Raw genomic sequence first — 13,573 nt, forward strand, 5'->3', positions numbered from 1 at the left:
ATTCATTACTAAAGTTCATCCATTCTACTTAAAATTTTATTTTAATGTTTATTTATTTTCAAGAGAGAGAGAGCGAGCAAGTATGGTCAGGCGAGGGGCAGAGGGAGAGAGGGAGACACAGAATCTGAAGCAGGCTCCAGGTTTGGAGCTGACAGCACAGAGCCCGATGTGGGGCTCAAACCCATGAACTGTGAGATCATGACCTGAGCTGAAGTCAGACCCTTAACCGACTGAGCCACCCAGATACCCCTCACCCATCTACTTTAAATTTTGTCTAAATTTCTACATTGTTTTAATTCCATGCTAATTCAAACATTCACTGTTTTGATTTCTATCCTCTCCAAATGTCCTGTCAATATAAAAGATAGGGTTATTGTGTCTGTGTCATATATACATGTGTAAGAGTGTATTTGTATGAAGTAATGTACAAATGCATACATATGTACAGGTACATACACTCCCTACCTATGAAAGACTTGTTGGACGCACCAAATATTTCCAGACACTTATTTATTACTAACAACATCTACTTGAATTAGGTTTATAAACCCACATCACCATCAGAAGAAAACAGAGGTTTCAGGTTGATTACAGTCTTTACAATTATGTAACAGAGCTTTAAACGTTTGGGCACTTTCTTAAATTATATTTAAAAGGACTTATTCAGTATGTACTCTTAATTTTTGTATGATTCCTTTAATTCAGAAAATTTTGCATTTGGTTATTATTTTTTTTTATGCTAAAAATGTTTACATTTTAGTTTTTTTTTTTTTTTTTTATTTTTGGACAGAGAGAGACAGAGCATGAACGGGGGAGGGGCAGAGAGAGAGGGAGACACAGAATCGGAAACAGGCTCCAGGCTCCGAGCCATCAGCCCAGAGCCTGACGCGGGGCTCGAACTCACGGACCGCGAGATCGTGACCTGGCTGAAGTCGGACGCTTAACCGACTGCGCCACCCAGGTGCCCCTACATTTTAGTTTTAAAGAGATAGAGCAGGGGAGGGGCAAAGAGAGGAGACAGAAGATTTCAAGCAGGCTCTGTGCTGTCAGCACAGAGCCCAATGTTAGGCTCGATCCCATGACCATGAGATCATGACCTGAGCCGAAATCAACAGCTGGTTACTTAACTGACTGAGCCACCTAGGTGTCCCCAGAAATTGCTGCATTTAAGTATGTTTAATTTATTGTATGTCATTGTATTTCAACAAATTATGAGAAAAAATCTGTTATAACCAATAAATGAATTCAGCAGGGCACAAAGTCAACATACAAAAATTGGTTGCATTTCTGTACACTAATAACAAATGACCAGAAAGAGAAATTAAGAAAACAATCCCATTTACTACTGCATCCACAAGAATAAAATATCTAAGAATAAACTTAACCAAGGAGGGAAAACACCTGTACACTGAAAAATATACGACATTGCTGAAAGAAATTAAAGAAGACACACATAAATGAAAGGATAGGCCCTGCTCATTGATTGGAAAACTTACTACTGTTAAAATGTCCATATACCCACATTCATCTGTGGATTCGGTACAACCCCTGTCAAAATTCCAACATCACTTTTTAGAGAAATAGGACAAACACTTGTAAAATTTGTATGGAATCACGGAAGACCCCTAATATTGAAGCAAACTTGAAACAGAAGGGAAAAGCTGGAGGCATCATGGTCCCTGATTTCAAATTATATTACAAAGCTATGGTAACCAAAACAGAATGATATTGGCATAAAAAACACAGATCAGTGGAATAGAATAGAGAGCCCAGAAACAAACCCACATATATATCATTAATTTGTTTACGACAAAGTAGGCAAGAATATTCAATAAGGAAAGAATAGGCTCTTCAGCAAATGTTGTTGAATAAACTGGAGAGCCTCAAGCAAAAGAACGAAACTGGACCACTGTCTTACACCACAGGCAAAAAGTAACTCAAAATGGACTGAGGACTTAAATGTAAGACCTGAAGCCATAAAGCTCCTAGAAGAAAACATATTGGTCTTGGTAATGAATTTTAGGATTTGACATCAAAAGCAAGAGAACAAAAGCAAGAATAAACAGGGTCTACATCAAACTAAAAACTTGTGCTGGCACAGGAAACCATCACAAAATGGAAAGAAAACCTCCTGAATGGCAGAGAATATTTGCAAATCATATATCTGATAAGAGGTAACTATCCCAAGTATATAAAGAACTCAATAGCAAAGAACAAACAGGGAGCCTGGCTCAGCAAGATGGCACCACCCATGCTGTTGTGTCCCTTCTCCAAGTTGCTGGATCTGGTCAGGCTCTTAAATGGCTCTTTAATACCATCAAAGTTCTATGTTCAGGAGCTGCCACAGGACAGACCTGACTGGCTGAAAGTTGGACTGACCTTGGGCACCTCCACCTCTTGTGGATCTATCTGATCAAACAACATAATAAAGATGTTTTAGAATATAAAAGAAGATGTAGGTTGGAATAAGTGATTGAAACACTAATACAATATACTCCGTATAGTGATGGCACCAGTCCTTTTGGATTCACCAACCTGTTGAGTTGTGAACACGAGAGAAAATGTTGCATGTGGATGAATATCCAATTAGCATTTGTGAATGAAGAATAATGAAGTGAAAAAATAAAAACAAAAACAAACAACCTGATTAAAAAATGGGTAGAAGATCTGAATAGAAATTTTTCCTATGAAGACATACAGATGGCCAACAGGTACGTGAAAAGATGCTGAGCATCACTAATCCCCAGGGAAATAAAAATCAAAACTACAATGAGATATCAACCTCATGCCTCTTAGCATGGATAGTATCAAAAAAACCAAGAAACAACAAGTGTTGTTGCGGCTGTGGAGAAGAGGAATCTCTCATGCACTGTTGGTGGGAATGTAAACTGGTGCAGCCACTCTGGAAAACAGTGTGGAGTTTCCTTGAAAACTTAAAAATAGAACTACCATGTGACTGAGCAATTCTACTTCTGAGGATTTATCTGAAGAAAACAAAAACACAAATTTGAAAAGATATACACACCCCCATTTCACTGCAGCATGGTTTACAATAGCCACGACATGGAAACAAGCTAGATGTTCATTGGTGGATGAATGGATAAAGAAAGTGTGCGGTACTGGGTAATGTATGGAAGTGTCACTATACTGTATGCCTGAAAATAATATAACACTCTGTTAACTATGCTGGAATTAAAATAAGAAAGAAAATAGAATAGAAATTGTGATACACACACACACATATTTTTCAGCCATAAAAATTAGTGAAATCTTGGACAACTGATGGACCTTGAGGGTATTATGCTAAGTGAAATAAGTCAGACAGAGGAAGATAAATACCATATGATCTCACTTACATGTGGAATCTTAAAAATAAGACAAAACCAAATCAAGCTTATGGATACACAGAACCCATTGGTAGTATCCTGGGGAGTGGATGAAAAGGGCACAAGAGTCACAAGGTACAAATTTCTAGGTATAAAATGAATAAGTCAAGAAGATGTCATGTACAACCTGGTGACTATAGTCAACAAACTATTATATATTTGACAGTAGCTAGAAGAGGGGATCTTGAAAATGCTCATGATGAAAATAAGTTTGTAAGTAAATACTGTGATAGATGTTAACTGAGTTTATTGTGATCACTTTGCAATATATACAAATATTGAATGATTACATTGTACACCTGCAACTAATACAATGTGATGTCAATTACACTTTAACAAGATCAACAACAACAACAATGATGATGATGAGAGACAGTGCATCCATAACATTGGCGCAGGTATGAATCACAAGTATCGTGGACCCAGATGTGTACTGCGGGCATTCTTAGCCTGTGGCATCATTGTCAATACATTGAGGCTTACGGGGACAATGATAAAATCAACGTTATCAGGAAGAGTGGTTAAGGAGTAAACAAGACTGATGACAGAGCCAAAGTGAAAATCGTGACTTCCTATTTTCCTCTATGGCAAAATTACATAAACGGCCTTAGATGCCAAGTGTAGTTTTATCCATCTGAATAAAACAACTCAGGATTGATTATTCCTTCAGGAAGTCTAAACAAATTGTACTTGGCATGATATATGTCATTTATGAAGTAACCGTTTTTCAGAAATCAAAGTTGTCCTGTAAAAGACACGGAAATTTTCAAATATGTCCGATCCAAAGTCAGAAAGAACTGTGGGAAGGTATGAAAATGGACCAAGGGAAAAACTTGTATGTGTCTTAGAGCAGAAAGCTTAGTAAACTGAGTTTTCTGAAATTGTATAGAGAAGCTGACTTCTAAGAAATGGAAATTTCAGGAAATACATAAGAGCAAATTCTGTGTCACAATGATCAAAGAATCATGGCTTTGACCCTGCAATCAAGGGCACTTCTTCACCAGCAGGACGATGGTCCCTTTTGTCCCTGCCATCCCGAAGGATCTCCTCAGAGCCCCCTTTATGTCTTTGTTCCTCAGGCTGTAGATGAAGGGGTTCAGCATGGGCGTGACCACCGTGTACATCACTGAGGCTGTTGCACTTGAGTGGGAGTTCTGGGTAGCAGAGGAGATAAGGTACCCTTCCAGGACCGTGCAATAAAATAAGGAGACAACTGAGAGGTGAGACGCACAGGTGGAAAATGCTTTATACTTGCCCTGAGCTGATGGGATTCTACGTAGAGAGGAAATAATCTTAGAGTAAGAGTAAAGGATCCCAGCAAGGGGACCACCGGCCAGCAACACCGTTGAAATATACATCACTGTGTCGTTCAGAAAGGTATCAGAACAGGCAAGCTGGGTCATCTGATTGAGTTCACAGAAAAAGTGAGGGATTTCTGAGTTTGTACAGAAGGACAATCGCAGCACCATTAAGCTTTGTAACAAGGAATTCAGGACACTCGTGATCCAGGACACCAGAGCCAGCAGTCCACAGAGCCGGGGGTTCATGATGACCGTGTAGTGCAGGGGGTGACAGATGGCCACGAAGCGGTCATAGGCCATCACGGCCAGAAGAAAGTTGTCCCAGCCTGCAAAGAGTGTGGAAAAATAGATCTGGCTGATGCATCCTGTATAGGTTATAATTTTAGTCTGTGTCTGTATATTTACCAACATCTTTGGGATGATGGTAGAGGTGATACAAATGTCCACAAAGGACAGGATGGAGAGAAAGAAATACATAGGCGTGTGGAGGTGGGAGGCAGAGCTGACAGCCAGGATGATGAGCAGGTTTCCAAAGACACTGATCAAGTACATGGAGAAGAAAAGTCCAAATATGAGGGGCTGTAATTCTGGTTCATTTGATAATCCCAGAAGAAAAAATTCTGAAATTTGGGTGTCATTGCCTGGTCCCATGTGGTGGTGGTGGTGGTGGTGGTGACTAGAAATCAGGTAAAAAAGATTAATGTTAGCACAACCAGACACTAGTAACAGGGCAAAAAGGCTATAAATACAATGACATGTGGGAAAACAATCAGGCATAAAAGAAAGCGATGGGGTGTTTTCTTTACAGGGAGTTCAGAAAGATCTATGCACAAGGTGACATGTGAAGAGAGACCTCATTGAGAGAGACCATGTGGTTATCAGGCTTTTCCCACCTCCAGCTACAGTATTTAGGAAAGAAAGGGTATTAGTGAGGCTCTCGACATCAAGTTATCATTACCCTAAAGAAGATAGAAAAATATCCAAATTCCAATTGGTAAGATTCCTATGAACGTGTAAATGTGGCGTTCTATTTTAATATGACCATTCTGTCCTGAATTTAGAGAAGTATAAAAAAGCTCAAAAGGAGACAGAGGAAAGGAAGAGGGGGCAGAGAGATCTCATAAGCCCAGGTGGTCCCTGAGAGATCGTGATGAAGAGAAATCTTCCTTGGTTCTCGCTGCTTTGTAATGCTATCAATAGCTACTTGATGTCCAAGATAACTAATAAAGCAGCAAAAACCAATTTCTCTCAAAGAGAGATGAGTGATATACTGATGGTGTCAAGACACCTTTACGTATGAACATCCACTTGAAATTTGAGTAAAAGGAATAAATCCCCAATGGACAATAGGAAATATACTGCATACAAATTAGTGGGGATTTATCAAGGTGAAATGGTGACAAACTTTCCTAAGTGATATTAGATGCACAATTTTGGAATCGGTAAATGAGCTTTGAATCTTGGATCTACCACGTTGGATTCAAACGTTAGCTGTTTGAATTTGGGAAGACGACTAGTTCATTCTAAAATGTTGATATTCTCACTGAAATAGTGGGAGTACTGGTATCTGTCCTCTTAACGTGGTTGACAGATTGAGTGACTATAAATAAAAAGTTCAGCATAGATCCTTCCTGTTAGCCTATGAATGGTTATTCTCTTTGTTCAGTTGTGTGTGTATGCATGCATGTGTGTGTGTGTTTGTGTGTGTGTGCATCCACATGGATTTGCATGTTTGCATGTGCACACGTTTGATCATAATTCAAAGGCATGTCTATTGTGGACACTAAAAAAAAATGGAATCCACTGCTATAATGGGAAAAATAGTTTTAGTAGAAGGCCATTGTCTGCTCATGTGGGAAAAAAGCAGTGTGAATGGAGAGTCCATTATAGGAGCCAGGTTGTCGAGAGAAAATGTAGTGAGTGTGGGTGCTGATGTTAAGTCAGACTCCAGGGAGCCCGGGCTGATGACTCCACTTGCCTCGTCATGGTATCCACCTCGGGCCCCTGACCTGATTGTTATTAATGTACCTATTCCCTGTCTATTTGACCACGCTTGTTTTTTTTTGTTTTTTTTTTTTCAACGTTTTTTAATTTATTTTTGGGACAGAGAGAGACAGAGCATGAACGGGGGAGGGGCAGAGAGAGAGGGAGACACAGAATCGGAAACAGGCTCCAGGCTCCGAGCCATCAGCCCAGAGCCTGACGCGGGGCTCGAACTCACGGACCGCGAGATCGTGACCTGGCTGAAGTCGGACGCTTAACCGACTGCGCCACCCAGGCGCCCCGACCACGCTTGTTTTTATGTGTCCCAACAGTGGATGTGGCTGGCCCTTTCCTCACTTTCCTTGGTGGTATTCTTTCCTTTGTTATCTTGGGATAACAACAATAAAACAACAATAAAAACACTCAGATCCCGGTACAGAAAAGCAACATACTTGCCAAAAAATTTGCATATAGGAAGTAAGTAGCTAACAAAGTCTAAAATCTATTCAGCCTCCTTGGTAATAAAATAATGGCTAAAATGTTCCTTGGCATAGCCCTTCATGCGTAGTAAGTCTATATATTTTTTTCTGTTGAATATCAATGGGAGAGTTGATACTCTGATTATATGTCTCACAACCTGCTGTCACAAGGGAGTATTTACCTTCAGGAGCGCATATCCTTCTGATAAATTCAGAACAAGCCAAATGCACCCCAAATGAAAAAAAATTGTAAAATGCTCCCACTCCACTGCTCGTATCTCCAAGCCTATAGTCCGTTTTGCTACCTCCGTAGCTACAAAACTCCTTGGATATGTTTTCATTTCACTGGAACCACTTTATACCCCTCCCCCCATTCGTTCCTCAGTCTCATCCAACTGGACTTCCACTCTCACCACTCATTGTCAACAATGATCCTTGTATTGCTGAGTCCAATGAACACTTATTTTAAAAAATCTTTTGGGGCGCCTGGGTGGCGCAGTCGGTTAAGCGTCCGACTTCAGCCAGGTCACGATCTCGCGGTCCGTGAGTTCGAGCCCCACGTCAGGCTCTGGGCCAATGGCTCGGAGCCTGGAGCCTGTTTCCGATTCTGTGTCTCCCTCTCTCTCTGCCCCTCCTCCGTTCATGCTCTGTCTCTTTCTGTCCCAAAAATAAATAAAAAACGTTGAAAAAAAAATAAAAAAAAATCTTTTAAGTATAAAAAATAAAAAGTAAAAATACAACAAAAATGAAAAAAGGGGGCTCCTGGGTGGCTCAGTTGGTTGAGTGCCCAACTCTTGGTTTCAGCTCAGATCATCAACTCACGGTTTGTGAGTCAAGTCCTGTGGTGGGAATTTTCTCTCTCTCTCTCTGCCCCTCCCTGGCTCACTCTCTCTGTCTTTATCTCAAAATATATAAATAAACTTAAAAAATTTTTAAAAATAAATTAAGTAAATTATTTTCAAATTTCGTAGTCAACCTAGTAAAGAAAAATCTCTCGGCCCTGGGACATGCTGGTTAGGCTCTCAGGTGACCTCAGGGAAAGGTCTCAGGTTCCATTCTCTCTGACGCTTTCCTGAAATACCTGCTGAGCTCTTGGACTCAAGAGTCTATAAGAAGAGCATCTCTGATTGGAGGTCTGGAATTTTCCCTGGATGGTCGATGATGGAAACCAAGGCTCTGTTCCCAGACAGGACAGCAGGAAGGAGCGAAGCATGGGTCCCCCAGCCAGACTTAGGAATCCGAGAGCAACAACCATGTCCTGTCCTGCACAAGGAGCACCATGGTTAGGACGGCAGAGGAGATATTTACAGCTCCCGGTGTCTGCTCATTAGGTGCTGTTTCCATTGTTAGTCCCACGCTGGTGCACCTTGTTTCCCTCTGGGCCACTGGTCTGGACAGAAAAGAATTTTTTTTCCTACTAATTCTCTGTTCCCAGGAGACCAGATTAGAAGTCAGGTGAATCTGGCTTTTGTTAGGTCTTCTCCATGCTCTTGCTGCCCTTCCAGAGGTCTGACCTCCTTACACCTTACCCCAATTTTGAGTTAACATTTTTCTCCAAATCTAAGACTGAGGGACCTGCCTAAGCAGGTCTCATGGACCTCCAAAGTATTGTCTTATGGCAGAGATGACTTCCCGGTTTCTCTAGAAAATTGCTATTCTCCTCTCAATAAGAGAGAGAGGTATGTTAATTTGCTATAAGCCTATGGGTACCGTGCTCTTGTGTTCATGATGTTTTTGACTAACCAATGAAGTGATTCATGCTGGTGACACAAATTGAGAGCTGCCATTTGGTGCTCCACGTAAAAGTTTGTTAATTATATAATATATTTAGATCTTTTTATGCACCATACACTGAGCTCAGGAACCTATGGGGATTCCTTATTTCATTTTTACAAAATCCACTCTTCTTAAAAAAAAATAGATTTTTTTAGTTCACATACAGTGTAATACTGGTTTCAGGAATAGAATTTGGTGATTCTTCACTTACATACAACGCCCACTGCTCATCTCAAAGCGTCCTCCTTCATCCCTGTCACCCATCTAGCCCATCCCCCACTTTCTTCCCTCCTTCATCCCTCATTTGTTCTCTATAGTTAAGATTCTCTTCTGGTTTGTTTCCCTCTCTTCTCTCCCCAACCCAAATGTGGATGGAGCTAGAATGCATTATGCTGAGCAAAATAAGCCAATCAGAGAAAGACAAATACTGTATCATTTCACTCATGTGGGATTAAAGAAAAGTCCACTCTTATTAAAGTACAGTTGTAAAATTGGGGCTCAGAAGTGTGGAATGAGCTACCCAGAGTTATGAACTAGGGCAGAAAGATCTTTGACTGGAAATCCACCAAGATATTTCCAGTTCTCAAGCACTAGGTCAGTGGCTCTCAACCAAGGGCGATTTTGCTTTCAGACAACAATTGACAAGGGAGAAATTTTTGGTTGTCGTAACTAGGGAGGTCCCACTGGCGCCTAGTGGGTTCAGGCCAGGAATGCTGCCCCATGTCATACAATGCACAGGACGGCCCCCACCACAGAGCATTATCTAGCACAGTGTCAACAGTGGAGAAGTTGAGAAACACCATTCTAGACCAGAACTTCTCCAACATTAATGTATTTATGAATCACTTGGGGATCCTGTTCAAATCTGGACTCTGATTTGGCGGGACATGGGTGGGGCTCAGAGATCCTGTAATTGTAACCATTTCTCAGTAGGTACTGATGCCACCCATCTGGTCTGTGGACCCATCTTTGAGTAGTAAGGCTGTGGTTCAGTGTTTGAGTCAGGGGTAGGTATTTTTAGACCTTTCCTACCAAGAACTGGAGCTCTACCTCAGGTCTGAGGTTAGGTGGTCCAATGATGGACTCAGTAGGCGAGCTTGTGCATGCTCAAGTTTACACGTGTCTCTTGAGTATTTCCCTCGTGAGCTGTGCTGCCTTTGGGGAGAGATGATGCCAGATAGAAGAGATGCACAGGGCAAGGTATGGGGAGAGGGTGTGGAGCTTCCATTCCTTCTCCAGGCATGCCACTCTACCTGTCTCCATGTGTTCACCAACCTGAAAGCTCTCTGAACCATCCTTTTGGGTTTTATGGAAGCTTCATGATGTAGACACAACTGATTATATCATTGGCTATTGCTGCTTAGATTCAGTCTCCAGAGACTATCCCATCCCTAGAGGTCAGGGGGTGGCATGTGAAGTTCATCTTCTAATCATATGATTAGTCCTCCTGGCAAGCAGCCCCTCTCCTTAGATGTTTTCCCAAAGCCACTCCATTATCCTGACAGAAGACATCTTTCTTTTAAAGTTTATTTATTTATTTTGATGGAGAGAGAGAGAGAGAGAGAGAGAGAGAGAGAGAGAGAGAGAGAGAGAAAACATCCTCATGTTAGAGGGGCAGGGGCAGAAAGGGAGAGGGCAAGGGAGAATCCCAAGCAAGCTCCACACTGTCAGAGCAGAACCCAGTGTGAGGTTCCAACTCTTGAATGGTGAGATCTTGACCTGAGTCAAAATTATGAGTTAATGCTTCACTGACTGAGCCACCCAGGTGCCCCTCTGATGGAAGACGACTTTATAACTCTCATCACTATGATATTGGAAGAATTTTAGGAGCTATGGATCAGAAATGGGGATGTAGACCAGATATATATATATGACCATATATATATATATATATATATATATATATATATTTTTTTTTTTTTTAATTTAAATCCGAGTTAGTCTTCATATAGTATAAAAATGATCAGAAATAGAATTTAATGATTCATTACTTATATAGAACCCCAGGGCTCATCCCGGCATTGCCCTCCTTAATGCTCACCACCCATTGAGCCCATTGCATCACTCACCACCCCACTAGCAACCCTGTTTGTTCTCTGTATTTAAGACTGTCTTTAGTTTTGTCTTGCTGTTTTTATCTCATTTTTGCTTCCTTTCCCCTATGTTCACTCATTCCACATGAGTGAAGTTATATGATATTTGTCTTTCTCTGACTGACTTATTTTGCTTAGGATAATACCCTCTAGTTCCATCCACGTTGTTGTAACTGGCAAGATTTTGTCCTTTTTGATTGACGAGTAATATTCCATTGTATATATACACCACATCTTTTTTTATCCATTCATCAGTCAGTGGGCATTTGGGCTCTTTCCATACTTTGGCTATTGTCGATAGTGCTGCTATAAACATTGGGGAGCATGTGCCCTGGCACTTTTGAACCCTTTGGATAAATGCCTAGTTGTGCAATTGCTGGGTCATAGGGTAGTTCTATTTTTAATTTTTTGAGGAATCTCCATCCTGTTTTCCAGAGGGGTTGCACCAGTTTGCATTGCCACCACCAGTGCAAAAGTATTCCTCTTTCTCTACATCGTGGCCACCAACTGTTGTTGCCTGAGTTGTTAATGTTAGCCATTCTGACAGGTGTAAGGTGGTATCTCATTGTGGTTTTTATTTGTATTTCCCTGATGATGAGTGATGTTGAGAATTTTTTTCATGTGTCTGTTAGCCATCTGGATGTTTTCTTTGGAGGAGCATCTATTCATGTCTTTTGCCCATCTCTTCACTGGATTATTTGTTTTTTGGGTGTCGAGTTTGATAAGTTCTTTATAGATTTTGGATACTAGCCCTTTATCTCATACGTCGTTTGCAAATATCTTCTCCCATTCCATCGGTTGCCTTTTAGTTTTGTTAATTGTTTCCTTCACTGTGCAGAAGTTTTTTTTTATCTTGATGGGGTCCCAATAGTTCATTTTTTCTTTTGTTTCCCTTGCCTCCAGAGACATGTCAAGTAAGAAGTCGCTGCAGCTGAGGTCAAAGAGGTTGTTGCTTGTTTTCTCCTCTATGACTTTGATGGCTTCCTGTCTTGTGTTTAGGTCTTTCATGCATTTTGAATTTATTAATGTGTATGGTGTAAGAAAGTGATCCAGGTTCATTCTTCTGCATGTCACTGTAGAGTTTTCCCAACCCCATCTGCTGAAGAGTCTCTCTTTTTTCCAACGGATATTCTTTCCTGCTTTGTCAAAGATTAGTTGGCCATACATTTGTGGGACCATTTCTGGGTTCTCTGTTCTGTTCCGTTGATCTATGTGTCTGTGTTTGTGCCAGGACCATACTGTCTTGATGATTATAGCTTTGTAATACAGCTTGAAGTCCGAAATTGTGATGCCTCCAGCTTTGATTTCCTTTTTCAGGATCGATTTGGCTATTTGGGGTCTTTTCTGGTTCCATACAAATTTTAGAATGGTTTGTTCTAGGGACACCTGGGTGGCTTAGTTGGTTAAGCATCTGACCTCAACTCAGGTCATGATCTTGCAGTTCATGGGTTCGAGCCCCACATTAGGCTCTGTGCTGACAGCTCAGAGCCTGGAGCCTGCTTCAGATTCTGTTTCTCTCTCTCTCTCTCTCTCTCTCTCTCTCTCTCTCTCACACACACACACACACACACACACACACACACACACACACACTGTCTCTCTTTCAAAAATAAATAAACATTAAAAAAGCATTGTTTGTTTAACTCTGTGAAGAATGCTGGTGCTATTTTGATTTGGATTGCATTGAATTTATAGATTGCTTTGGGTAGAATTGATATTTTAACAATATTTGTTCTTCCAATTCAGAGGCATGCAATTTTTTCAGGTTTTTTTTTTTTGTGCCTTATTCAATTTCTTTCATAAGCTTTCTATAGTTTTCAGTGTATAGATTTTTTACTTCTTTGGTTAGGTTTATTCCTAGGTATTTTATGGTTTTTGGTGAAATTGTAAATGGGATCAATTCCTGATTTCTCTTTCTTTGGCTTTATTATTGGTGTATAGAAATGCAACTGATTTCTGTACATTGATTTTACGTCCTGCAACTTTGCCAAATTCATGTATCAGTTCTAGCAGTATTTGGATTTTCCACATGGAGTATCATGTCATCTGGGAAGAGTGAAAGTTTGACTTCCTCCATGCCCATCTGGATGCCTTTTATTTCTTTGTGTTGTCTGATTGCTGAGGCTAGGACTTTCAACACTATTTTGAATAACAATGATGAGAGTGGACATCTCTGTCATGTTCCTGATTTAGGGGGAAAGCTCTAAGTTTTTCCCCATTGAGGATGTTATTAGCAGGGGGTCTTTCCTGTATGGCCTTTATGATATTGAGGCATGATCCTTCTATCCCTACTTTCTTGAGGGTTTTTAACAAGAAAAATTCTGTAGTTTGTCAAATCTTTTTTTCTGCATCTATTGATAGGATTATGTTTTTTATCCTTTCTTTTATTAATGTGATGTAACACATCGATTGATTTGTGGATATTGAAGCAGCCCCGCATCCCAGGAATAAATCCCACTTGATCGTGGTGAATAATTCTTTTAATGCATAGTTGGATCTGGTTTGGTAGTATCTTGTTGAGAATTTTTTCATTGATGTTCATCATGGAAATTGGT

At 40.6% G+C, this 13,573-nt stretch overlaps 1 protein-coding gene and 1 pseudogene across 1 annotated transcript; one reads left to right on the forward strand and one right to left on the reverse strand.

Moving 5' to 3' along the window:
- The first annotated feature begins 2,239 nt into the window (after positions 1-2,239).
- LOC131510488 (NADH dehydrogenase [ubiquinone] 1 subunit C1, mitochondrial-like) lies at positions 2,240-2,699 on the forward strand (annotated as a pseudogene).
- A 1,670-nt stretch (positions 2,700-4,369) lies between these two features.
- LOC131508621 (olfactory receptor 7A17-like) lies at positions 4,370-5,239 on the reverse strand. The gene is made up of 2 exons (XM_058723585.1): positions 4,885-5,239; positions 4,370-4,599 (listed from the first exon to the last, which is right to left on the reverse strand). The coding sequence occupies exons 1-2, from the start codon at positions 5,237-5,239 to the stop codon at positions 4,370-4,372; spliced, it is 585 nt and encodes a 194-aa protein (XP_058579568.1).
- Positions 5,240-13,573: the final 8,334 nt, after the last annotated feature.

This window comes from Neofelis nebulosa, chromosome 4, assembly GCF_028018385.1.
Source record: "Neofelis nebulosa isolate mNeoNeb1 chromosome 4, mNeoNeb1.pri, whole genome shotgun sequence".
NCBI lineage: Eukaryota > Metazoa > Chordata > Mammalia > Carnivora > Felidae > Neofelis > Neofelis nebulosa.

Bases quoted from the DNA above. Each gene is read 5' to 3' on its own strand.
- LOC131508621 (XM_058723585.1), bottom strand. From the start codon at position 5,239: ATGTACTTGATCAGTGTCTTTGGAAACCTGCTCATCATCCTGGCTGTC. The intron at 4,600-4,884 runs GTGTCCTGAATT...CTCACCTCTCAG, and splicing joins TCTGGTGTCCTGGATCACGA to TTGTCTCCTTATTTTATTGC.